We start from the raw sequence: 26,739 nt of genomic DNA, 5'->3' as shown, positions 1-26,739 counted from the left end.
ACCTTGTGACATTCATTTGGGGACACCAGATAATTAGGGAGTTGTTAGGAGCAAGCCACGGCTTTTTTTTTGGAAGGTGGCCCATGCAAACCCTTTTAATTCCCTCATTTTCAGAGGCAGATCTTAATTATACACACTTTATTCTGGTCCATGCCTGCTGTATCAGCCACGCCTGATTAAAATCAATTCCTTTCTCCATTTGCTCCATGTTAGGACATTCAATTGTAGATGAAATATCCATGTAATGCGAATTGGGGGTGACTCGTTTGCCCATTTATCACTTTGGTTTGCAAATTAGTGACATCAGTTTGTGGATATGACTTTTAGGCCACGTTTACATTACAGGGCTTAATGCTCAATTCTGAATATTTCCCCAGATCCATCCTGTCATGTTTAAAACCCAATATCAATCAAAATTTGCCTTAGAAGGTTTTACAACATACGACCTCCCGTTGTCCTTCAGTTTAAATGCATCTTGGCCCTGAAACACATGCAACCAATAACATCACACATGTGCGTAAAAAAACAACAACAACAACAACAAAAAACAAGAAAACAAAAACCCACATTTAAGAGACACAGGCATAGCAGTGCAAATGTTCATCTTCCGAATGATTTGCTGCAGAGATCAGATGAAAATCTGTTGAGGAGGGGACTGCTCCGCACATTGCCAACTGCTCCAAAGGGTCATTTCTCTGATGCCAGAAGTTGGCTAATTATTTTGCAGAATGACATCATCAAACCTTCATTATTTTGCATTATTTTGTTTCCCCCCCTGGCTCCACCCACGAGTTCCTGCTCGGCTCATGGATTTTACATTGTGAAGATGTCACAGATTTTTTTAGCACTTTTCTCAACTTAAGGAAAGTTTTACAAATATAAAACCACCATGGCTTAAAAATCATAAAAGAAAGAGTCATAATAGACCTTGTTTGCAGTTCAAGGTGTCCTGTCAACAGTTTTACAAAGGTGTCCTTTACAGTATGGGGAAAATGCTTTCTCGGCAGCAGTGGGGGTTTTTTGCTGCAATACCGTGAGCCATAAAGAAACAGTTTATCTAAAACTTTAGGATGTTTTGAGCCACATTGCAAAAGACGTATCTCTATTACCATCTTATAACAATGCTGTCATGGCCTGTTGGCAAGCTGCCCCTGTCAGAAAGTGTTTGGCAGTCGAGCTCTAATGCCTTCTCTAGTTTCAACGAACCACTCAGACTCTGTATGATGAGTGATCTGCACTTGAGCAGTGAAGTATGACTTGAAAACCATGACTGCATGGATAAAATACACGACTTCCCATATGGCCATTCAAAGCAGTCAAACGGCCAGTGATCGGTTATGTATAAGATTTAGAAACATTTATGATATGGCCCAGATCTGACAGGAAAAACTCAGATTTACCTGTCAACACTCTTCCAAAAAACAATCCGATATGTGTCACACAAGAGCCAAAAAACTGGATTTGAACCACATTTGCCTATAATATGAATGTAGCCTTTGACTCTGCTGACAGAGGAACAGACTAACTAACTTTGGACATGGCATATGCAGAGCAAGGCCCTTATAAAGACCAATATGATTGTATATGTAGTGGTTATTGGGTTAAATTTAGCATGGGTAATACCTGAATATGTAGTATATATTTTCATACCTTGTGAGGAGAATTGTACATTATTTCTTGATTCACAAACATACGCCTTTTAGTGGATATGTGGAGCAGAAAGCATAGAGTTTTGATAACTGAATTTTTATCACTTTACTTTTCCAATGATGTTTAAAGTATCCCATCTGCTCAGCTCACTGCTTTGAGATGCAGTGTCGTGCTCAGCATAGCCAGTGCCAGTTCCAGGTGTTCAGTGTGCGAGAATCCGCAATTTGACCTCCCACATAGAGCTGGCTACTTTACTACCAGAGAGAAGCTCCTTTATCCCCTGGAGACTCGATACCTCTGTACACCTCACAGTCTGTGTGATCAGTGCGCATACACACACACATTTATTATGCTACTCTGCTTGAGCGGTGGAGGAAGCCTCAGGGAAATCAACCTCTTAATGCATCTCTGATGCAGACTTAATGAGAATTTAGCACATCACGGATTTTCAGCGCTTGGCGAGCCATTCTTTTATTAGGTTTACTTCCTTTTTATCCCACTTTCTGGAATTTTCAAAAAGGTTTCTGCAGGAGAGGGACTGCATGCAGACATACAAATAGAACATATACACATACACATAAAGTATACAAGCAGACATGGAAGTTATGTTTGTTGTGTTTTAGATTTATATTGTTTAAGTAGTTACATAAAAGCTATCCCACAGTGCAGTACATCTTCCACCATCTCCTTCCTCTTATCTTTTTTTCTAATTCTCTTTGATTCCCCGCAGCTCACTGCTGGACCACCTTTGGAGAGGAAGTGCACCTTCTTCTCTCATTACCTTACGTACCTGCTCTGCTGTTGGTCTATATTTGGATTGTTTACAGTCTCCTGCTCATCTTTTTTCCTCCCTACCACCTTCATTTTTCAGGCCCCAGGGAAACCTGCCATTGAGGTGTCTCACTTCCTGGAGTGGATGAGCCTGGAGCCCCAGTCGATGGTTTGGCTGCCGGTGCTGCACCGCGTTGCTGCTGCAGAGTCGACTAAGCATCAGGCCAAATGCTATGTCTGCAAACAGTGTCCCATCAAGGGCTTCAGGTAGGAGGAACAAAACCTGCACACCTGACATAACATGATAGAGATGCATCACTTATGCATCTATAAGTAAGTAAGTTTAATGTGTCGGCATACTAATATTAACTTATTAGCACTAAAAATAAGTACGTTTTTTTTTTTGATGGGGCTGATTTGGTAGGTATTTTGGTCATAAACCAGTTTTTGGACAAATGAAATCATGGCAATTAATCCAATTGTTGTCGAGATAATTCAGTCTGACCAAAGTGGTTGCCATCCCTACCATGTGGCTAAAAAATTACAAAAGTAAGGGTAACTATGTTTGTAAGAATAAACAAGTCATGCAAATTCTACAACTCTATGTAAGCTGCAAATGTAAAATCAAGTCATACTCATACTTTTCTGAACTCGGATATATTCAGAAATTTATTTGGGTGTAACATTTTGAAGGACTCACTGAAAAACTTTTAAAATAGATTACTTACTTTCTGATGAGAAAATCAGAGGTAGAGGGCAGTGACAGAGCAGTTTGTGCATGTGTCAAGTTAGTGTGATAGCAGCACATACTAATGTCTGTGAAATTGGGCTTATCTGGAGGAAAATATTAGATAAAATCCCCTCACCATAACCTAAAGTGGAAATACTCGAGTTTTTTGCTTGAACTTATCATTGCAAAATAAGTTTTGACTGTACAATGTAATGGCTATGACATCATTTAGTTTGGTTCCCTGTAAGCCTCACTTTCCCCAAAGCAGTTCTGCCCGCACTTTTCCTCACCCCTTTAGTTATCAATAGCGGTCCTCAGTTACCAAAAGTATCATTATTAGTTTTTTTTGCTGTTATTATCCCAAGTAGTGGAAATGGTGGAGGGTGGAACGGCTGAAGGGGGTTTAAAAAGATTTCTGTTTCCTATTTAACTGAAATAATATGTTTGACAAATTGGGAATTTAGTAGTAGTTTAGTATTAGTAAGTCTTAAAATTACCGTTTACAATAAAATAGTAACTTGGTAAACTGGAGTTGATAACTTTTATGGGAACAACTTTTTGTGAGTTTGCTGAAACTGTCATCATATTTTGAAGAAAGTACATGCGACAGATAATCACTGGAATAAATCATGTTTCTTCTGCTCCACTGACTGCTTCTAATGGCTATCACTAGAATCTATTGCAGCGCATTGAAAACAGACAGTCAGAGCCAAGGAATCTCTAATGTAGCTGTCAGTCATGTAAATCATTGCTAATGCGGTCAAACAGTCGTGACCCGGCTGGCACGTTGGAAACAGTCATGCTGAAGACGAAGCTCTGCCTGGCAGCCGGTGTAAACTTTCTAATTTCACAGCTAAACAGTACTGTTAAGTACATCTCTAGAAATATTTATGGCAATAATTAGACAATGCAGTAACAAAATCTTGATTATACTTGACCATAATTTGACAATTTGACTGCAGTTAATGAGAGGAGATTGACATGAATTACAGCTGTGCAAGAAACTCTTTTCATTGTCATGCTGTAAGGCCATCAGAAGCTCTACGGAGGCAGATGAATGTGATTTTTTTTCACAAATGATGTGCCTTGTAGTACTGTGTGGATGGAGTGACAATCTCAGAAAATATGAAAAAAGTTATTTTATTAAAGTTACCAGCTACAGCTTTAATAATTAGAAGAGAGGAATATGACTTGTGAGGGCATTTTAAAATTTCTGTAGGAGCAGCAAATAAATCCATTAAAATAGTGGCAGCTGGTGTTTCATTATATATATAAAAGATAAAGGCTTGTTGGAGATGCTGGAACTAAGATATAATGTATGATAATAATAAGAGGAGCAGCCACACACTGTGCAATAAAATGAATGTATTGAGGCAAACTTCAAGGGTCTTACTTGAAGTTCCCTGACAGAAAACTTGCCTCATAAAAATGAATATTGTACAGATTGTAGTGTGCAGATGCTGTTTCTGTCATTATGCAATTTTTTTTTTTTATATTCCTAAAATCTTGCACAGAAATAATTTGTCCATATGTTCAATGGATTTTGTATTTAAATATTGTATTCGTTTTTATCTGTTATCATGCATTGATCAAAATAGCTGCAAGTAAATGCAATACATCATTTACTCCTGAAGATGCATTTTCTAACTGAACAGGCAACTGTGCATGAGTAGGTCGCTGTTTGAAGCAGAGGGATTTGTGGGAAAAAAGCATATAAATAAGACACACAGACATGCAGCAACCCTTTATACTTACACAAACACAAACACACACACACACACACACACACACACACACACACACCACTCTACTCTGCCTAGTTCTCTTGCATCAGTTCAACCTCGCTGTTATATTGATCTTGACAGGTATCGCAGTCTGAAGCAGTTCAATGTGGACATCTGCCAGACGTGTTTTCTAACTGGCCGCACTACCAAGGGAAAGAAGCTGCACTACCCCATCATGGAGTACTACACACCAGTAAGACAAACATTATCTAGTGCTTTAGTGGAATACAAATTCAAGGCTCTAGGGACGAAGGAAACTCGGCTGTGCACAAAAAAAAAAAACTACGATCTCCTCGATTCCTGTTGCCAGACATAGATTAGCCCTCTCTCCACTGTGAGACCTCTATCATCTCAACATTAGGTATGCTTACACGGCCTCATCCAAATCCATAGTATGCAGAGATTGAGTGGCACTCAACAGTAACATCCTTTTTGGCCCATATAGTGCACGCATAAAGTGCTATTTGGAGCACACATTGTGCACTAAACCCCAATAAAACCAGGGTCTTAAGCGATTGCACGCACAGCCTCCGTAGTAGAGTTAATTCCAAAGGAGTAGCTGTAGCCGGAGTGCTGAAGTGGACTGAGATGGTGCCAGATTTAATCTCTAATCAATTCTGAGCTGTAAAATGTGGCAAAAGGCCATCTGTACAATGATTTTTTTTTTCACTGGACAATATTTTATATTAGCTGGCTGCAGTTTTTTACACGGGTGGGGCAGGCAGGCGCCCATAGATTTCTACTGTGACGGAGAGAGAGAGAGAAACAAGAGAGCTAGAGAGAGAGAAAATGAAGGAAGGAAGCAGAGAGAGCAGCAGAAACTGAATGAGAAAGCAGATGGAGGAATAAGTTAGTCATCTAAAGTCGAGACAAATCAGTGGCGAGACAGAGTGGACAAATTTCAGATGAGGTCATTCTGGAGAAAGCAACATTTCCAAGAATTCTTAAGCGGTGTAATTTGTCTCCAACCTTTTCCACCACCGCCACCTCTCACCCCGCCTCCACCCCACCAACCCCTCGACTCCTAAATCACAACTCCAGACAACCTCGGGGGAGAAGATGAGGGACTTTGCCAAGACTCTGAAGAATAAGTTCAGGTCGAAGCAGTACTTCACCAAGCACCCGCAGCGAGGTTACCTGCCGGTGCAATCTGTGCTGGAAGCAGAGAGATCGGAGACGTGAGTCCCACACACAAACACCGCCATTCCCTCTGTTTTTTGCTTTTCTGTCATCTATCACTTTCAGCCATTCAAGCCCCTGCTGTTGTAGGCTAATTATCCTGCTCTGACATTTTTTGGCTGCTCTCACTTGCTGAGTTTGGGTTAAAGGGACGACTCTGTGTTCAAAATTAACATAATGTTATTCCTGTGATCTCAGTCTGCCTCACATGCTCTGTTCACATGAACGAGTCTCACCCAAAGGGAAAAACAAGAACGATGAGACTAAAATCCATGAGATCATCGAGAAGCATTGCTCAGGGCTATGACAGTACCCAGGAAGATTTAGCATGATTATAGGTCCATGCTGATTGTGTCGCTGTTCGGATCACCTTTTATGACCTGAAACATTACATGAGCTGAAAATGAGACTCCAGCTTTGAAAGCCTCATAGACACATCTATCAAAAGTAAAAGCGCGCATTATGCAGAATGATCCCTCATATTGATATATTAATGTATAACTATTGCAGATGCATTAATGTAAAAGAAATGTTGTAGCTGGTTCTTTACACACCTTGAGGAGTAATTTTAAGAAGGTGGTTTCTAGCCTTATTAACAAGATAGAGAAAGAGGAAAAAAAAAACATTTCTGCGACACAAAATGTTTCCAAATCTTTCTCTTGGAATGGGAAATGTTGAATAGTTTTTTTCCTACATGACTAAAAACTGATGAAACAGTCTGAGAAGAGAACATCACTCTTTGGTTGAACAACAAATAGAATAGGGAAGAAGGGATCTCTGCAGCAAACTCAGAGCTCAAACCAGTGTAGGACAACTGAAGCAGGATCTGGAGTGAGGAGAGCTAGAGCACACGGTCATAGTACATGCATTACCTAACGCTGTGACATCAAGCATTAAAGTAAGACGAAGCAGTGGCAGAGAAGATGTTTAAATTGTCAGTGTTTAGCAAATAGTTGTCTGTCGTTGGATACACAAAGTTTGGTCATTGCTTGCTTTTAGCCAATGCCAAATTATCACAGCAAGTGTGGATATACTATATCATGAAAACATCATAGAAACCATCAAAGTAAAGATCATGACCTTATAGATATTTAGACTCCAATGTTAGACACAGCTGTATGATGTATGAAATATACGTTATAAGGGTGAATCATTGTCCTGTTTCTTCAAGATTTGGTATGTCTTTGTCCATGTTCGTGCTGCACCAAGAGCTTCTCGGATCCAAGTTATGTTGTCATTAAACTTATATTCACAATATTCATCTCAGATCACCTATGGCTCTTTGAATTTGTTAGTCATCAAGATGAATATTGACCAGGATAATACATTTTTTTCCCCCGTCAATGTTATTATAACATAGGATTGATTTAGAGAGAGAGAGAGAGATTTTGTTCGATCGTGAAACCCAGTGTCACCGTAAAATTCTTCTCTGGTTTGTCGGCTCAGTTTCACACACATACAGCGCTGTATTGCACGAGTGCCACTGTGGTGATTTCATTTATCGTACATGTTGCACTCTACAATCCTGAAGCAGTACTGTTGTCATCTTTCTTTATGAAATAAAGCCATGCTTTGGACCTTTTCCTCCTCTTTGTCATAACTCCTCCTTGTTGCAAATTTCCAGCAGTGTAGACTCATGAGTTTCACATCACTGTTTTTTGATGCGCAACTGCTAGAAAAAATTCAATGCAGTACTTTGACTTTAACAGTATTTTAATTGTGTGTTTATGGTATTTTTAGTTAAGAAAAAAGTTTTGAGTATTATTGCTGCTGCCAATATCAACATCTCCTCCCTCTAGATCCACACATAGCTCATACTAGACATAACAGTGGTGAAGAGTCACGAGTTGGTATTGCGTGACTATCAAGCATCATGAGCCAAAATGTAGGGAACACGCACTTTAATCAAACAAAATGCATCATAATTAAACACCATCATGTGTTTGTGTATAAAATACTGATGTGCAAAAGCTCTCAAATATATGAAGTGGAGTAGAGGTATAAAGTGGCTCAGAATGGAAATACTCAAAAAACAGCACTTGAATATAAGTACTTCTCTCTGCTGTGAAACAAATAAAATTTTTCATGATTGCATCCAAACAAGAAAGTTTTCCATGTTCCCGAATAAAACTCCCTTCTTTTGGATTATAGCCATATGTGTGAATTAAGTTTTTTTGTTCTACAACCACTCATTCACACTTGCAGAGTGTTAGAAATGCCGAGGTGAGGTATTGACGTTGGTTTCTGTTCTTTCCAGGCCGTGCTCATCTCCCAAGCTTCCCCATGCAGACACACACAGCAGGATTGAACATTATGCCAGCAGGTACGTGTCTCACCACAACAAAGTCTCTCACTTTCTTCTATCCATTTTAACCTTTCTTCCTTCTTTATATCCACTCCACCCCTGCTGCCACCTCCTCCACCCCACACACCTCCTCTGCTCCCTCACCTTTTAGTCTTCGCCACATACTGATTGAAGTATTGATTTGGCTGCATTGTGCACTGTACTCCAGCCAGCATACAGACTGTACTGCCCAGCAGTTTCCTCCCCCCTCACTCTCCACATGAACACACGCTGGCGCACATAAGCAAAGCAGTTTGCAGTTGTTGTGTATGTGTGTGTGTAGGTCAGCAGGGTTCAGCGTGCCTAGCGGCTTGTCACTTGCTCGGGCAGTGAGCCCATTGGTCACCTGGGAGCTGTTGGTGTGGATTAGTGTCTGTCTGACAGGTTATAAACAGGGGCACAGCACTGGACTCTCACACTCCTGGCAGCTCAGCCTACAGTGCTGCAGAGCTGGACACACACACATTTCCACTGAGCCTGTGGTGTGTGTGCGCCATTGTGTATTACTTCCCCCAGGCTCTTACACACAACTTTAGACCCTGCCAAAACAGAGGGAACACACACCAACAAGAGAGCAGGCACAATTGTCCTCTTTACCCCTCTTATCGCTCCCTTTTTTCCCTTCCTCCTGTTCTCTGTTTGCCTTTTTCCTCTGTTATTCTTATCTTTGATCCCCCTCTTCTATTGTCTCCCACCCACACATTTATTTCTCCCAATTTTTCTCTCTCATGCGCTCTTCTCCCCTAGCCCTTTCTTCTTCTCCATTGTGTAATATATTTTCTGTCGCAGCCTTTTATATTTTCTTTTTTTCTTCTAATTACAGAGCAATTTCCTTCAAAAGGCTCTTGATTCATGTTGGTCACTCCAAAAAATCTAAGCGGAATAACACTTAAGCTGTCAGCGGCCCTCACAAAAATATACTGACAGAACAGAAATGGAAATGTGGTCTAATTTAGTCAAAAAGAGACATGTCGCCTTTCTTGGTCCACTGAGAAAACACAAGAACTCCCACAGCAAGATGGAGATTTTAAGAAGTGTCCATCGTATCTGTGCAGTATCTTAGCAACTCGACTTAAACCTCTCATATTTTTGTTTGCCAGGAATAGGCATAGGATGATATGAAAAGTTCATGTCATGACTAGCTGAAAAAACTGTGATTCACAATATTATCCCAAAAATCATTCAAATATGCCTAAAACTCTTAAAATGGCACCAAAACATATTTTAATCACATAACCTCACACTTTGTTAATAAAACAAATATTAAAAAAGTCAGGCTTTTCAGCTATTTTCTATGTTATCATATCTTTCAATATGAAATACGCCAGTTAATGATTCAGATCTTTGATGTTTTTGCAGAGACTTACCCAGAAGTATCTTTGGGTGCGTCTGGAGGCAATATTCACAACTATTCTGATAATGGAAATTTGCATAGTCATTATTTTAAGTGTTTTCTTTTTCTCTTTTTCTCTGAAAAAGAATCAGTTAGTAAGGGCATTTGTCCACATAGCCTTTAACAGAAAGACTTTTTATCTTTTATGAGAACTATATAATCAAATAATAAATACTTTTTAATGCAGTTGTAACAGTTAGCAATATAGACAATCAAGCAACACATAATTGAATTGACAGCTTTTTGAACAGGACGTTCAGGATGACAGTGACATTCACGTAATATAGCAAACAAGCCAAGTTATAAATAAATACATTATACAGGCTAAAAATGAGTATTGGCATTTGGATATTTAGACACAAGAAATAAAAAAGCTCTGCTCATTCCTGAATGATCTGAGCACCGTCGTAATAGGAGAAGACAGTTATTATTATGGAAACAAGTAATTTATCTGAATGCCGTCAGCATGCAGAACTGACTTCAGTCAGAATTTTTCTTTCTTTCTTTCTGCCTTCTGTCCCTTTCTTCCTTTTTTTCATTTTTCTTTCTGTCTTCCCTCCTTCCTTTCTGACTCTCTATACTGTCTTCTTTCTTTTTCTTTCTGTCTGTGTGTCTTCTTTCCTTCCTTCCTTCCTTACTTACTTCCTTTCTTCATTTTCCTTTCCTTTAGGCCTTTGTATTCCCTAAAGGCCTAGACACACCAAACCCACATCAAAGAACTACCCGCAACAAAGGCCAGCTGTTGCTTCACGGCACGTTGACCGTGTCTCGGTGAAAAAGTTGCAGTTGAACACACCTGAAAGACAACAGTTGATGGCCAATCAGCAAGTGCTTCTGCATCTGCAGGAGAAAAAATAACTCCCCATAGCAGCAAATGGCTGTATCATGTATTCACCATTGAAAACAGAGGAAACAGGGAGACAGACTGCACATTAGCAACACAACCTTATATTTAAAGAACAAATAATATTCATTGTGCACTAGTGAACAATTACGCAGTTACAAAGCATTTCTGCTAAAGTGCTTTTTTGCCAAAAAAAAAAAAAAGTAATGTCACCTAATATTTTTGTTTCGATTTCACGCCTTCTTGACTTGTTTGTTTGCTTTATTCGCTTCCATTTCTCTTCATGTGCTCTGAGCTGAACTGCCAGTAAAAGGGATTTCACTCACTGATGATCTTCACTGTCTCCGACACTGATTCAACTTGCTGAATCAGCATAAAGCCAACAAGGGCCAACAAGGGCAGACTAGTGCCAACAGTGCAGGACATACTGCAAAAACTAGGGCAACAGATGCACACAGATGGCGGCTTGGTGTGTCAAAGCCTGAAGGAACATAGGCCATTGATGAAAGCTCTTCCTCCTCTCCAGTCTTGTGCCGTTTGATCCAGTTGCTGCTATGACAGCCCCTCTCTGCAGTGTTACAGCTGTCTTTCCTCCTGTGTAAAAGGTCCTGACGCTCCATGTTGCAGTCTAGGTAGATTGTCTCGGTGTCAGAAGTTTCATGTGCACCTTCTACTTGTGTTTTTCTTTGCACAATGTCACGTTCTCTTTACACTGAAGAGTCTTTCTCTCCAAGGGTGCGTTTGGAAATTCTCACTCCAAGGGCCTAAACACATCTCTAGCACAAAGTGGACCGTTTGTGAATATGTAGCACTGTTGAGATGTACCTTTCAATTATTCTGATCCCCACACTCTTGGAGCAGCAGAGCACACTTTAAGCAATCCGCCTGAGGAGGTGGAGCAGCAGAGCACCATGCAGGGTGAATGTGTGATTAACTTAACTGTTGATTAACTGATGGAGAGATAGAGGGCTCTGTTTCTTTAAACATGAGCGTTCTCACTTTGGTGTAGAGCATCAGATTGGATTTATTAATTCACCCTTGCTTAAGACTTTGGGATGTTTTGATTTCCAGAAAAGTTTCTACAGCATTGACAGTGTTTCCCACAGAATGACAGCGTATGTGGGACGGTATCTGACAGAGGGTTAGTTTTTGTTTTGGTTTTTAAATTATCATTATGTGTTATCATTTTAATATCCAACGTTTTTGTGGGCCTGTGAAGGCAGCACAGCAGGCGGAGCTTTCCATAAGATTTTTTTTTCCTCTGCAGCAGTTTGTCGATCTATAGATCACAGCTGAACAGATCGTGTCAGTGTATAAGAGGAGCTGTTGTAAGATATTTGTAAGTGAAAGCAAAGTTTCAATACAGCTGACATCTGCGCTGTCTCTGCCCCCAGTGTGCTATAAATAGCTGAACAGTATATATATACTTCAACACTGCTACTATTTAAGAGTCGAGTGAAAAAAAATCAATTTGTGGCAGTGAATAATTCAGTTGTGGCAGCCCATGTTTTTTTGTTTTTAGGGGTTGGGTTTGCTATTTCCACTTTCCGATGTGCTTTGGAGTTGATTTGTTAGTCCCTTTCTGTAGCCTATCATCCTCCAGGTAATTGATTACAATTCCATACCACATGGGACCAGACAGACTTAGGTTTGTGCACAAGCTGTTTTGGCACATCAAGCCCAACCGACTCCTGCTGCCGTGTAGTGAAAGTTGCAGCCTGTTCAACAGTGAATCTGTTGCAGTCTTTCATATCAGCAATGTGAGACTTCCCTTCTTGCTTTCTTTGGTTCTGTCTATCTTGCTTCCTTCCTTCCTTTCTCTATCTCTATCTCTCTCCCTCCCTCTCTACCTGTCAGTCATTACAGGACATAAAGGGAGAAATGTCATTTCTTATTTGAATTCTCTCCCTGAGTTAATCGTAACCCCCGCTCACTTTGAACACTAATGGAAAGTCAAGGCGATATCAAAATACCGGGTGTCATCACTGTCAGGTCAGTGTCTGAATTTCTTCCCCTTGGGTTGACATATTAGACAGGTGTGTGTAGGAGTCTGTGTGTGTGTTTCAAAGTGCCCTTCAACCAGTGAGGGGTGAACGTGTTAATCCATGGCAATAATGTAGTCTCCAGTCATCTCAAGGGAGATAAAGTATTTGATGTTTGGGGTTAGGAAAGTCAGATTTTCAGGCATGTCAAACACTGAGACAGCCTCTGTCTCTTCTCTCCCTCTCTCACTCTGCATCTCCCACCCCTCCCCCCATATCGATGCGGGAGTAGAGTTCATTCCTTTCATCATCAGCGCTGCTTCGACATCTTATAGAGGATGGATGAGAGGAAGATAATAAAAAACCTCTTAGAACTCTGTTAGGATTTTTCCTCTCTTGCCCTCGCTCTCTCCTTCTGCCGTTTCTCATTTCCTCTCACAGCCATTTACATTCATACAGGGGGATAAACACACATGTATGCACAAGACACCCACACACACACATACCCACACTACTATTTCCTATTACTTTCTGCCCTTTACTTTCTCATTTTCTGTTGTCCCTGACTGAGGCTCAGGGTTTTCTGACACACAGGTTGAATTACGAGCGGTCAGGCTCATAGGCAGGGCCTCCTGACACAGGACACGGATAAATCCTAAAGTTCTCAGTGTTAGTGGTGTCATCGGACTCTGGAGAGGAATAGGGTGTGATGTGGGTGTCCCTGACAAACTCTCCATCACTCACCCCTCCCTCACTCACTTCAGCTGACGACATTCTGCGAAAGATGATGCAGCATGGAGTGTGTTGTGTGCGTTTGTGTGCTGGTTTGTGTGTACCGGGAATACTGCAGTATAGATTTAAGTCTGCTTTTATGTAGCACATGTGTCTGTATGTATGGATGGACAGCAAAAAGGCTCCTGCCACACTGAAAGCAACATGTTGGGTCTCTGCTTTGGTTCATTACCTCACATGAAGGAGAAGCTAACCATTTGATCTTCTAACGCTGTTAAACTATTAACACGTGATATCCAGTGGACTGCGGCGGTTTGTGATTAATTAACTTTGTGGTGAACCGACCTTCACTCAACCAGGATCTTCTGTAGAGCCTGATTTCTTGAAGTCAGTGAGTGGGTGGCCTTGTACAGTCAGGTGTAAGCTATACATGGAAGTGGTGGATTCAAAAGTGAAAGTGATGCAGAGCGAAGCTTTTCTGGTCAAGAGAGTGTGAGAGTAGTGTGAAAATATGGCTACTGATAGGGGTAAATGCTTCTACAATGAAAAAGGCCTAGTCCACATATAGAGAAGTATTTAAAAAAAAAAGTATCCAATCTGCATGGCTGGGTTAAATTAATATATTCATTCGATTCAAATCTATCCTCATTTAAATGATCCAAAATCGATGTATTAAATCCAAGATTGAAGTTTTGATACGTGCCTTTTCCTGTGGATTTTATTTTTAAAATATTTTATTTTAATCCTGTTTAAATGTTGCTGTTGTTGTTTTTTAAATAATTCATTGTACAATTTACAGCATTAATTAAAGAATCTAACATATATTTAAGCAAAGCTGGTATGTAACTGAAATATCTCTACTCGAATCAATATGTCATTGAATATAATCAGCAATCAAATCAAATTGGGATCTTGTGAATCAAAACTGAATCACGGAAATCAGCGGTGACACCCAGCCCTAGTCAAGAGCATGCCAAAACAATAGGCGGCGATATAGGCTAAACCTATGCAAAGAGAAGATGATGGCCAATCACAGCCTGAAGTGAAGCTTTTACCGGAAGGCTACCTGGCTGCAATGGCACATCGTAGCACATTCTGGCTCCTCTGTTCCTCATTTGTGACCTTTTATTCATGCCCACTCAAGGTAAAAAACCCTTTTCCCTGACTATACATCAACACTGTAAAAAAGGGTTACTAAAAATCTTCATCCCGGACAGAGTCTCAGTGATGTAAGACACAGTTTGCATGTGAATAAAAGGCAAAAATGCAAAGAAAACTAATTTCATCTCAATCTAAATTCATTAAAAATACTTTGTTTACATGTAGACTAGGCCTTAGTGGTAAATGAGGATGATGTGGTCAGTCATACACAGGGAAATGCACACTACAAAACACTCACGGCTGGTGACTAAAAAGGCTCTCCAAAGAAAGAAATGACTTGCTAAATCAGAACTGGTTTTGTTGTTTTTTGGTCTTGCACAGTGTTTCACAAAAAGACATTTATATGAAACGTATGAAATGTGTAAATGTAACGTGTTTGTGTTCTGCAAAAACATACAATGCCAACATTCTCCTCTGGAAACTGGGCTGACACACGTACACATGAAGAAAACACCTATAAGAAAGGCAGTTAACCAGACTGGATCCCAATATGTTAATAGATTGTAAGTGTAGTAGTCACGAAGCACCAAAAATGGCAGATGCACACAAAAAATGAGCAAAGTGCAAATAACTATTATGCATAAAGAAGAGTAGTTGCACACTGAAAGAAAGTGTAAGAGGCTATATAAAATGCTTTAATAACACAGAAGTAGTTTGAGTGTGACTACTTTTGTTCACCTAACATCCTTTCAATATAAATCATCCAAAATATTCTCTTTAATATGCAGCGTAATGGGCTGCATTCTTACCATAGCTAGTCTAAATATGTCTATCTGTGTCTAGTCAATAGGCATTTAGAAGCCACTTTTATCTTAAGTGCTTCACAATTTGCATCTCATACACACAAACTCATACACAGATGGCAGCGAGCTATCATGCAAAGCTGTGGACTAACCATGGGGAGTGATTGGGGTTCAGTGGTTTGCTCAAGGTCATTTCTAGATGTGGGCAGGAGAGAATAGAAATCGAACCGCCAGCCCTTTAATTACTGGACGACCCAGATCTATTTGCTGAGCCACAGCTTCCCAATTCAGTTTCTCATTTTAAACATCATTTTTACACAGTGATGCAATTTTTTTCTAGCTGTTATTTATGCCATCAAACCCAAAACAGTATAAGCACCATGTTTTTTTTAAACATATTTTTCGCTACAGCAGCATTTTTTTTATTATTTGTTATGGCAGTAAAACAGCTTACAGAGCAGCATGCACAGAGCAGCCATCCACTAACAGTCAGCAGGACATAATGCAGAACTAGAAGCGCTGTCCTTGGTCCTGAAAAGCCACACAGCAGTTCACTCCATGCCTCCTCACACACACACACACTGTTGCTGTCCGTGGTGCTGTATCGCAGCACATTTTTACCTTTTTATTGCCTGCATGCCGATAGACAGTGCACAGTATTTTACCAGGATTTTATCCTCTCTCCTTGTGGACACTTTTACAGCTTGATGGCAAGTGCAATTTCTGCCTCTGCACTCTTGTCATTCAGATGTTTGTGGACAGCTTGCTGTTCAGTTGCAGTTCATAATACTAAAAGGCCACAGGTCTTATCCACTCTACTTAAAAGCTAAACTGTGCTGATTGTTTGTTTTATCTCGTGTTTGAAGAAGCGTATTTCCCCAGTGTGCGATAATATCAGTCTGTTGCTTTTTTCTGCATATGCTCTGACTCATCCGCTCTCCTGTATTCCTCTATTGTGTGAATGTTTGTAAACACGTGTGTGTAAATAATGTAAATATGTGCTGTCCTTGATGTGTGTTTGTCTGTGTGTGTGTGTGTGTGTGTGTGTGTGTGTGTGTGTGTGTGTACATATCCATAGATTGGCGGAGATGGAGAGCCAAAATTGTTCCTTCTTCACGGACAGTCTGTCTCCTGATGAAAGTCTGTGAGTATGCCCCCCACACACACACGCTTGTTTAAACTGCAGCCTTTCATGGGGATTACGTGTATTTTGTGTGTGATATGATATGTTATTTGTTTCTGTGTGTGCTCAGGCTTGTGCATGTATGTTTGACCATTAGGGAGAGATTGGGTAACACGACAGATATAATCAGCCACATAATGAAAATGACCCACAGTGAGTGAGCAGCGTGCACACAGTCCCCCTTCATCATGCAAACGCCTGCTGTGATTAAAGTCTGCAGCTGTGGGTTCATACACAAAACCCTGCTGAGGCGAGAGAGGTGTGTGTGTGTTTGTAGCAAGCTGTGGTAGGGCGATGGTGGCGAGGTTACAGCAGTGAGAGGAATGTGGATGTTTAATGTGAATGTGGCAGCCAACAAGGTGAGTCCCCATTGTGGGAAGTGCCAGATGGACAGAGGGGTTTGGGGTTGTATTTGTGTGCGTCTACGTCTTACTTTGTTGACATCCATGTGGGCTATCAACCGTTTCCTCCTCCTTTGAGATAGTTTTCCTTTTTTTTTATCTCACTTTAAAGTCAAGGTTGCATGCCCAGCAGCTCTGTGCAAAGTGTTATACGTCTCTTAGGGCTCCAGGTGTGTGTGTGTGTGCGTACTGTGAAGTGTGCTCATTATTTCCTTTCAGATGTGACTCGTATGTGTGCTCTGAGAGACGGCTGTGATTGACACCACATTAAAAGCTAGTTTAAAGCTTACTTTTCAGCAGTGCAACATTTTTTACCTCTAAAATCCCCTCAAGCCTGCTCCCAATGTCTTTGTTGCCATGTGCATGTTTAGAGTGTTGCTTGGATGGAGCGTTGCCACAAAAATGTATCCGTGCATGCATATTACTTGCTTCTGTGTCAGTCTATAATTCACTGCCTGAGAATGTGTTTGTATGCACAACACTTCACTTCTACCCTTTTTGTGTAGTGGAGCTATTCTCCTCTCTTGTGCCCTTGAATCTTGTTGTTCTTATTCTGCGAATCCGTCCTTCTGTCTGTCAGTGCCTCTCTGTTCTTCCTGCTGCATGGCTCTGAACATGCTGCTGTGCTATCTGTGCCTCCAGCTGATGTTTGGCTGGCATCACACTGTTTTCTGTCCTGGATCATGCTGCCTCTGTGTGCAGCCTTCACCCTCACCTCAGTGCATTGCTCTGAGTTCACGTCTTGCTTTTTGCCAGGTAATGGACATAAAAGTAGTCAAACTCTTGGATGCATAAATCAATCGAACCTTCAGTTTTCAATAAGTGAGCCAAAAATAATCCATATTAGAATAAATTATTTTTGTTTGTAATAAAAAATAATGTTTTTTTCAGGTTTATGTTCATAAGTTTGCATAAAATAATATACTTTTTTACCACCAACATTATCTAATGTTTGAAATATTAAAATCTTTTATAGGGAAACTTCTTAGTTATGCATCATTTCATCCACAACTACAGCAATGTTGGTAAATCATTTTAAGAAATCTATGAAGCAGGTTAAAAGCTAACAAAATGTTTCAAGCTGGACCCTATTTTCCCATGTTTTTGTGTCTAAGTGACTAATTGGAACAACAGTTTTTGAAATTGGTCCATTATTGAGCGAGACCACTGCAGCCAGCAGCTGTGAAATTTGCAATGTGATCACTCATGGCATGTTTGCATCATCATTGTACGTCCACTAAAATGCTTGTTTTTGCTATTCACAGACTCAGAATATTATCCTAAATGTCTGATTACAATATGGAAAACATCCCTACAGAGAGCAACCATTTTGTTAAGGTGTAAGATCCTTTTTGTTTAACCAGAAATAAATCTAAAATCACTGTCACAAAACAACCCAACTCCATTTAAACAAAGAGTAATTTAAGCGTGTTATAGATCCAGGATATTTCCACATCTAACTAGGTGAATTAAGTTTATTTCAATCAAACCAAAGTTTTATTTGTTTCTGACAACAATGACTGACGTTTGTTAAATGACGATAATATTACTGTTGTTATTATATGTTGTCAGACACATATAAAAACAATCTGAGCCTGTTGGTGGCAAAAACAAGCATTTTTTAATGGACGTAAACTGATGATGCATAGTTGCCCCGATTGATTACATTGTAGCTGCTGCAGCCGTTTCACTCAATGCTGAACCAACTTTAAAAATTGTTGTTCCCATTTGTCACACAGACACATAAACATAGTAAAACTGGGTCCAGGTTGAAACATACCAAACTCACCCTTTAATTTGATTGTAAAAATGACATCCTCTATAATAATTACTTATAATCAAAATGTAAATGCTATGTAGTAAAACAGCTTTCAATTTTGTGATATAAAATTTACAAAATTACACTTACATCAAATGTAAAATTGCCTGTGTAAAATAAAGTGGGTTTGAGGGGTGGTGTGAATGACAAAAGTATAAAGAGGTTCCTATAAAGTTTTACAGGAAATATCTATGAGTCACTTTTGACACACTTATGGAAAATTTGGACTTCATAAAGTTAATTTGGTAAATACAAATTTGGGATGGGATTAAAAAAAAACAGATTAGCTCAGTAATTGTTGACCCACAAATGCATCAGTGTGTCAAGTGGTTCCTCCTAAATAGCAAATCTTACAGTAAAAGAGGAGTGCTGCAACTAAAGTGGATGTGGACGTCTCTAGAATATATATAACCAGTCTGCTTGAAGTAGGCCTATAAATACCTCTGTGATGTGCATTACAATGCAGAGCTTAACTTACTTTTAACTTTGGCTCAATAAAGTATTTTGCTTTGTAGCCGAAAGCATTATCACAACATATAAATTGACAAACAGATGCCTATCCATTAAAATAATTGCCAAACATTCACAGATGCATTTATTGTTTTACAGCCGTAGGTCTGATAGATCTGCACATTAAGTTTTCTGTTCCATCCTCAATAAAGCATTTATTATTTGGACAATATATTGTGATATAACTCAAGATCCACCTCACATTTCTAATCATGTGAGTGGGTTTTTAATGTTGTGGTGTGCTAAGTTTATTACAGAACATTTAATATTTGGGCTGTGAACTTGGCACAATGTCTTTATCATAGTGTCCCCTTCTGTCCAGTCGTGTTTGATTGCGTCTCGTCCGGTAATATTTTTCCTCGTGCTGCTTGCCTCGCCTTGCCTTGCTTTGGCCCGTGTACTCTCCCATGTCGCCCTTGGCTCTGCTTTGTGCTGCTGGTGGCTGTTTGCTGGTGGCTCAGTGTGCTGTCTCCTGTGTGGGGGACTCAGGGATGAAGATCAGTACCTCCTGCGTCACTCCAGCCCAGCCCTGGACCATGATTCGCCCTGCGGACAGCACATGCTGCTTGCCCACCTGGAGCACCAGGACAAGGAGCAGCTCCAATGCACCCTGGCCCGCCTGGAGAATGAAAACAGGTCTGTATCCTGGAAAAAACAAATATTGTTTTATTGGTGCATTGAGCTTGGTTTCTTTCTTGATTTGTTCAGGTGGTGAAATCATTACTGTGTGTTTGTTTTCATACATAATAAATCCTCCTGAATGAGATCGATAGCACATTGTAAGTCAACAGAGTGCAGCAACTCCATCACATCCATAAATGTGTTGAATTTGGTTACAGATTAGGTTTAGATCAAGTTTTTTGGCATGGTTGTTACTGTAAACTAAAACTGAAACTAAAATGAAAATAAGAAGTGAAAAATATTGACATAAACTGCAATTAATTTTTAAACAGTCCTTAAGAAAAACTAAACTGAAATAATATTGTATGTTTTAAAAATTAAATAAAAATTAATGTAAATTCATTTCAGTTGTAGTTGTTTGGATAAGGCATGAGGCACAGATGTAAGAGTTTGGAGTCAGGAGTGATTTTCATCAGTAAAGCTCCCCAGTAGCAAAAAAAACCACAAATATGTGTGTTCATCTGGAGGCACTACACTCTTTTCAGTATGTCTGCTGCCATTTGCAAACCTTCTGCAGAGAGTAAACACTCTAATTCCTGTTGAACAGCCGTAAGAAAACATGCAGTATTTTCTGTGTGCATACCCCACAAAGCCCCTAAAATGATGTGGTGATAACACGGAAACATTTCTGTGTTTTGATGTCCTCCAGAAGAAACAGGAAGAGCCAATTATGGACTGACTGGTGTGATACAAGTTCAAAACATCTCCGAAACACATTTGTTTGGATGTAAATGCTTGAATTAGAGTTTATTGAGTCCCAGTTGCTAAGAGGCTCAGACATTTTCTATAAATGAAGCAAATTCATTTCTCCTATCCCCTTAATTAGTTACCAGAGGCAACCTTTATGGGAATGATTCATATGAATAATTTTCTCTTGTCTTCAATTCGGTTGTGACCTTTCCGCACACAGAGACATTCACCGCACACTTGTGGCCTTTGGGTGTCTGAAACCTTGACCCAGTTCACTTATGACGCTGCAGTGTGCTCTGTTGTCCTTATTTATGACGATAGTAGCTGCTGGAGCTTAGTTAATGTCCTCTGCTGTGGCTCCCATGTGGCTCATACATCAGTACCAAACACCTTTAACCCTGCTATTCTTTTTGGGGTCCTGGAGAGTCTGGATCATCTTTAATACCTTACACTTAAAGGTGTACTTTGCAGGGTTTTCAGTTATTGTTTGTAAACATGCTCGCCAGCGAAAGTAAAAGTGAAAGTCAACCCCAGCTTCACTTTTGTATGCTGTTTCACCTCGCTATATTAGTGTTTTTCTGCACTGTGACTCTTGGATGCTTGCTGCTTATGTTCATGACCTCACCTGAGCACTGTGGGGAACACGCCCATAAACATCCTGAACAGAAGCTAAGAAGAAAATACAGGCACAGGGTAGAGTCTCTAAAGAAAAATACACAGCCACACTTCTAGCAGGTCGTGAGTGAATTTATAACAGTTAGATACTCACATATATTTTCTACATATTGGTTTTTAACAAGCTCATAAAAAAGTAAAGGAGAAAATGCAATAATTTTTGATTTTTCAATTATTATTATTAATATTACACATTCAAAAGAGGAGTCTGTGGGGCCATAAACAAGAGGAAGTAAAGTCATTAGATGTGTTTCTGTTTCCCTTTTTTATGCACATTTTCAATTTAAAAAAAAAGAGTGGAAACCCCCAAAATTAAAAAAAAATCTTGAAATATCACCAAAAACTTTAAATACTTGAGCTGTGGAGGAGGGAGGGGTGGATCTGGTTACCAGACTGTGGTAACGCCTTGCAGACAGCCTGTCACTTAAATTGGCCACGCCCTTAAATATGCATTAACTTATCGAAAAAAATATCCCTAATACAGCTGTCCTTAATGTTGAAATTTGCTATGAAGACCATAACCATTTTGTACCAGGCTAAACATTTTTATTTCCGTTTTAAATTTCGACATTTTAACAAAGGGGTCTTCAGGGATTGACTCTCTTCTGGAGCCAGCCTCTAGTGGCCATTAGAGGAACTGCAGGTGGCACTTCTGCATTGGCTTCATTTTTCAGCCTCAGCGAGAAACTGCCTGTCTTATGCTCACAGGGCTGTTATCAGAACTCTTTTATGAGCACATAGCTGCTTTTTCCATTGTCCACCGTTCTCTCCATTACTATACATCCATTGTTTTCCTTCGTTTGAGGTTTGACTGGCGCTTTTTTAATTACATCATCTCATAGCACCCTCTTATTCTGCAGTGATATAATATAACCTGACTAAAGAATTAGTGTTCTTAGTGGATGTTAAAACACATACATTTGCAGTTTTGTTTGCTTATTTCCAAAAAATGTAGCTACATTTGGATGGAAACCTGACTTATGTGCTCTTGGTAACAGCTGTGTGCATACATAAGCATGTTGAAGGTATACAAAGAGTTTGATAAATAAACACCTACTGTGATAGGTGCAGCTTTTGTTTGTTATAAGTGAGGGTTATCTCTAATTCAGGACTTAAAAAGACCAGAATCTTACATGATTTTCCAGAATACAGACTAATTAAAACTCATTTAGTAATGCTTCACAACAGAGCTCATAATGGGCTGACAGCCTTAGTGTCACAAATGTAGGAGATAGCAGACAGTGATTTATTGTAGCTTATGTTCAAAGTGACGATGATTGCTCTCTGTGTGGTATGATAACAATACATTAGCCCCGTGCTGCACTGATTTTATGTGTGTTTAGGCATGTGGTGTAATGACTCTAATTATATAACACACATCACTTATTATGTGTAGGCGCATTTCTGTTTGTGTTGGGTGGAAGCTGGATAAATACCTTTAGTTGTGTTTATGTATTTTGTATGCTGCTACAGCATGTGGGCCTGACTGTTTTCCCTCCATCTGTCCTCCGGGTCCTCAGGGTGCTGCAGAGCGAGTACAGGAGGCTCAAGTGGAAGCACGAGGAGGCGGCGTCAGTCCCCATGCTGACTGAGGCCGGAGAGGGCGGTCCAGGTTCACCCACAGAGGGAGGGCAGCAGGATGAGGAGCTCCTGGCCGAGGCACGAGTCCTTCGGCAACACAAGACGCGCCTGGAGACCCGAATGCAGATCTTGGAGGACCACAACAAACAGCTGGAGTCCCAGCTCCGCAGGCTCAGGGAGCTACTGCTACAGGTACACCTCAGAGAGAGGCATGCAGGCGAGGAGTCATGGAGAGAGTTCAGCAGTAATATTATACATTTACCAAAGCACTGCAGTTTGAAGGTAATTTCAGTGAGTTTTTCTACTTAATCCACTACATTTCAGAGGGGAGTAATGTACTTTTTAGAACACTACATTTACTTTACAGCTACAGACACTGGTGACTTTGTAGATCCAAAATTTGCATACAAAACATGTAATCATCGTCCCAATTATAGTTTAGGAAACACTTCATTTTACAAGTCGGGTATGACTGTATAATTTTCTGTACATTATCTGAACTAATTAAAGGGAAAACAGAGACAAAGTTCGAAAACTGTAATCTCAATAAATTAAGTTAGTTTTGTTCAGTTAAGTATTGATTTCCATAAGAATTTCGTGGAAAGAACTGCTCCATCTAAACCAAAGTAAATATTTATTTATTATTCAGTAATTGTTTGATACAGGCTTAATTGAAAGTGTATTAAGTGATCACTTCTATTTTCCCTTTAATAGTTCTTTATAGAAAACTATTTGGAAATTATTAGAAATTCATGAATGCATAAATCAAAGTGTTACCAGAATTTGCTACAGATTGATAAACTCAGCATTATCTAAAGTACTTAATATTAGCTCCAACTCAACCAGCAACAGTCGTAATAAGTTGCCAATATAAATGCACCAATCTAAGTAATCAATAATATTATAATGATAATGACGACTATAATGACAATTCTGATACTTTTGATATTTTAAGTTTATTTTTTTTAGTTCTGTACTTTTGCTTCTGTCCTTTTACATCTCCATCACATTTTTCTGTGCATGGGATATAAAAGAAGAAATACAGGTTTTAAAATAATATGTTACAAAAAGGGAGGATACTGTCAGTGTAAGAAAGCTTTATCATTGTCCATTCTCTTTGGTGGATCAAAAGAGTAACTGCAATGCTATTTTTAAGTAGTTATTTTTAAGTAGTATTCCATCTTTCTATGAACCAACAGTGATAAAAGTCACCGTTTTATCAAAGAAACTTGTGAAATCCAGAGCACCTAAACTTGAGTTAATACCTTCTACTTTTTTTGGGTTCCTTATGTGCCGATGTAATTTTTTTTTCATTTTACATGGCTGATACCCAACTGTGTGCCTCAAGGCTGATGCCACTGCTTTGCCCTTTATTTTGCCCTGTCTTGCTGAAATTTAATAATTGGACGTTCCAAAATGTCTTGCAGTTGAACGTCTCTTAATAAGAAATAATTGTGATTTCCCTCCTCTGGCCCCAGCACCAACTGCATTACCTCTCTCTTGTTTTTTTTGTTTTGTTTGTTGTTGTTGGGTTTTTTTTGAGAGAAAACAAAAAGGAACCATTCATGTGTATCCATATACAGAGGAGCCTCCAAAAAATAAATTAATAAAATTAAAAAACATTTTTTAAAAACTGATATCAGTTTTGGCCAAATTCACAATAAAATTAGTACAGCATCTTATCACTTTTGTAATCTAAAATATGTAATTACAGAAGCCCTTAGACTTAAAAACCTGAAATTTTGCCGTTATTTTTGTACAAATTCATTGACTTGTCTTGCCATTGATGAAGGATGAAACGCAGTGGTTTGAGCCCAGATAGAATTATCATTTTTTTGCCAGCAATAAAAAGATATGCAGCAAGTGAACCTTAATGTTATCAATAGTTCCACTGGCGATTGCCCCTAAAACAAAATATGATGGATCTAATGGTATGTCGAAGCTGAAGGTGGCCAGTATCTCTGTACGAAGCCCTTTCCAGCGTGACTTCTGCTGTCAGACTTTTAACACGTTCTCAGAGAAGCAACCACATCACTCCAATCCTTTCTGCCCCTCACTTGTTTACCTGTGAGTCTTAGCATTGATTTTAAGGTTTTGAAAGCCTTCCGTGGTCAGGCTCCTGCCTCCATCTGTGATCTAACTCCCTTTGAGTCTGATCGCTGCTTAAGAGTCTCTGACAGAGTCTCACTAATGGTTCCAAAATCTTGACTTTTCATTTAAGGTTATCAGGCCTTTGTTGTTGGGGCCCCTGATGAACACTGAAGGTCAAAACTTTGAACCCTTTGGTCACTAATGAGTCCTAATGTGTCCATCAGCAACAGCATCTGCTCTGCTAAGATGCTCTGGTGAACTGCTGTATTTCTAACATGCAACTAAAGTGAAGCTGCAGCTTGAATAAAGGGCAAAGCAGACACAGACGTTCAGTGCTTTTCAACATTTGTATTCATCACAGTGTATTCATTTGGTAGTGGAGTGTTTCACATAGATTCCTAAGAGGCAATAAAGTAACATGCAAATTGAAAACTGCTTTGAAAAATGTAAATTCTGAACTTTGATAATATACTATTGTGCAATGGAAATGGAAACACCAGAAGAAAAAGGGTACAGAGAGAGTTAAGAAAGAAGATGGGCCTTAACACACTGGGAGTGTAATATAAAGGGATTTACTGTGATGCAAAGAAAAGGAGATGAATAGAAGAGTGGGAGCTGATAACAATTACTAGGTTAGTTTAATTAGAAAGTTTAAATTCGTAGCTGTGGGAGTGCAGATGTAAATTGTGCATGCAGGTCACTGAATAAAGAGACAGCAAAGGGACTGAGTGACAAGGGAGACACTGAGAAGAGGAGACAGGATGCAACTTCAGGTTAAATACTTGGATACTGAGATTAAAGAGGAAGAGAGGGAGGAGGAGAAGGAGGTGCACATTCCTGGGTGAAAAAAAATGCAGTTCTTTCTCTCCCAGGACCAATATCACTGTTTCATTTCCTCAAAAAATAAAATCAGTGAAATCTGCTTTTGTAGCCTGTGCAAGTTTATGTATGAATTCCTCCCAATCTCTGCAGACACCCCAGCTTCACTGCAACTACTGAACTTACTCACCTCCTGAGTATTGCTACAGTGTTGCTGAAAACAATACAAAAGATGCTGCATATATATGTGATATTTGGGAATATCCTCCTGAGTTACATTATGCATCTTTGATTGTGATTCGAGACCTCCCCCAAGCACCAATGTCTGCAGTGCTGCTGTGTGCATTGCAATTCACCACCTTTTTATGCGTCAATCAAAGCGCAAATCATACTAACCTGATGATTTTGTGTAACGGCTGTCGGGTGAAAATAGGCTTTTTTTTTTTTCGTTTTTATAATAACAGTTCTGCTCAGAGATCAAGGGCTGCTGGCTAAGTGCCATTAACTATCACATTCATTACTGTGTGAAAGGCTAAATGTCTCCGCAGCCTGAAACATGATGGATGTAAGCAATTATTTGATTTAATTGATAATCAGTCTTCCCCTAAAAACAGCCCAAAGATGACTCGGAGGCCAACGGATCAGAGCCGTCAACCCTGTCTTCTCCCGTCTCTGGAGGGGGTCACCACGGGGAGCCGGCCAGCAGAGAGACCACTGACACTGAAGCAGCAGGTCAGCGACGTGCAGCCAAGCTTTTAGATTTGGGCTTGACACATGCACGCACGTTGAATTTAAAACCATGCATCCTCCCCTCCCCTTCTGCCACCTAACCATTCCTAGAGGTGTAACCTTCTTTCTGCATGTGTTAAGGAGATGATATGGAGCACGAGCAGGATACAGTGCTGCAGCTCCAGGAGGTCATCGAGCAGCTGAGAAACGTCTTCCCTTCAGAACCGGGTGAGTCCTGCTGTAGCAG

At 39.8% G+C, this 26,739-nt stretch overlaps 1 protein-coding gene across 1 annotated transcript in view; it reads left to right on the top strand.

Annotated features, from left to right (window-relative positions):
- drp2 (dystrophin related protein 2) overlaps positions 1–26,739 on the top strand; it is a 105,089-nt gene that overhangs the window by 75,395 nt on the left and 2,955 nt on the right. The window contains exons 15-23 of the mRNA XM_042493960.1: positions 2,522–2,688; positions 5,017–5,128; positions 5,977–6,113; positions 8,372–8,437; positions 16,392–16,457; positions 19,716–19,862; positions 22,793–23,045; positions 26,378–26,495; positions 26,634–26,720. Coding sequence (XP_042349894.1) covers positions 2,522–2,688; positions 5,017–5,128; positions 5,977–6,113; positions 8,372–8,437; positions 16,392–16,457; positions 19,716–19,862; positions 22,793–23,045; positions 26,378–26,495; positions 26,634–26,720 — 1,153 coding nt within the window. The remainder of the gene's footprint in view (positions 1–2,521; positions 2,689–5,016; positions 5,129–5,976; positions 6,114–8,371; positions 8,438–16,391; positions 16,458–19,715; positions 19,863–22,792; positions 23,046–26,377; positions 26,496–26,633; positions 26,721–26,739) is intronic.

This window comes from Plectropomus leopardus, chromosome 9 (genome assembly GCF_008729295.1).
Source record: "Plectropomus leopardus isolate mb chromosome 9, YSFRI_Pleo_2.0, whole genome shotgun sequence".
Lineage (NCBI taxonomy): Eukaryota > Metazoa > Chordata > Actinopteri > Perciformes > Serranidae > Plectropomus > Plectropomus leopardus.
This window is presented reverse-complemented; position numbering and strand designations above follow the sequence as displayed.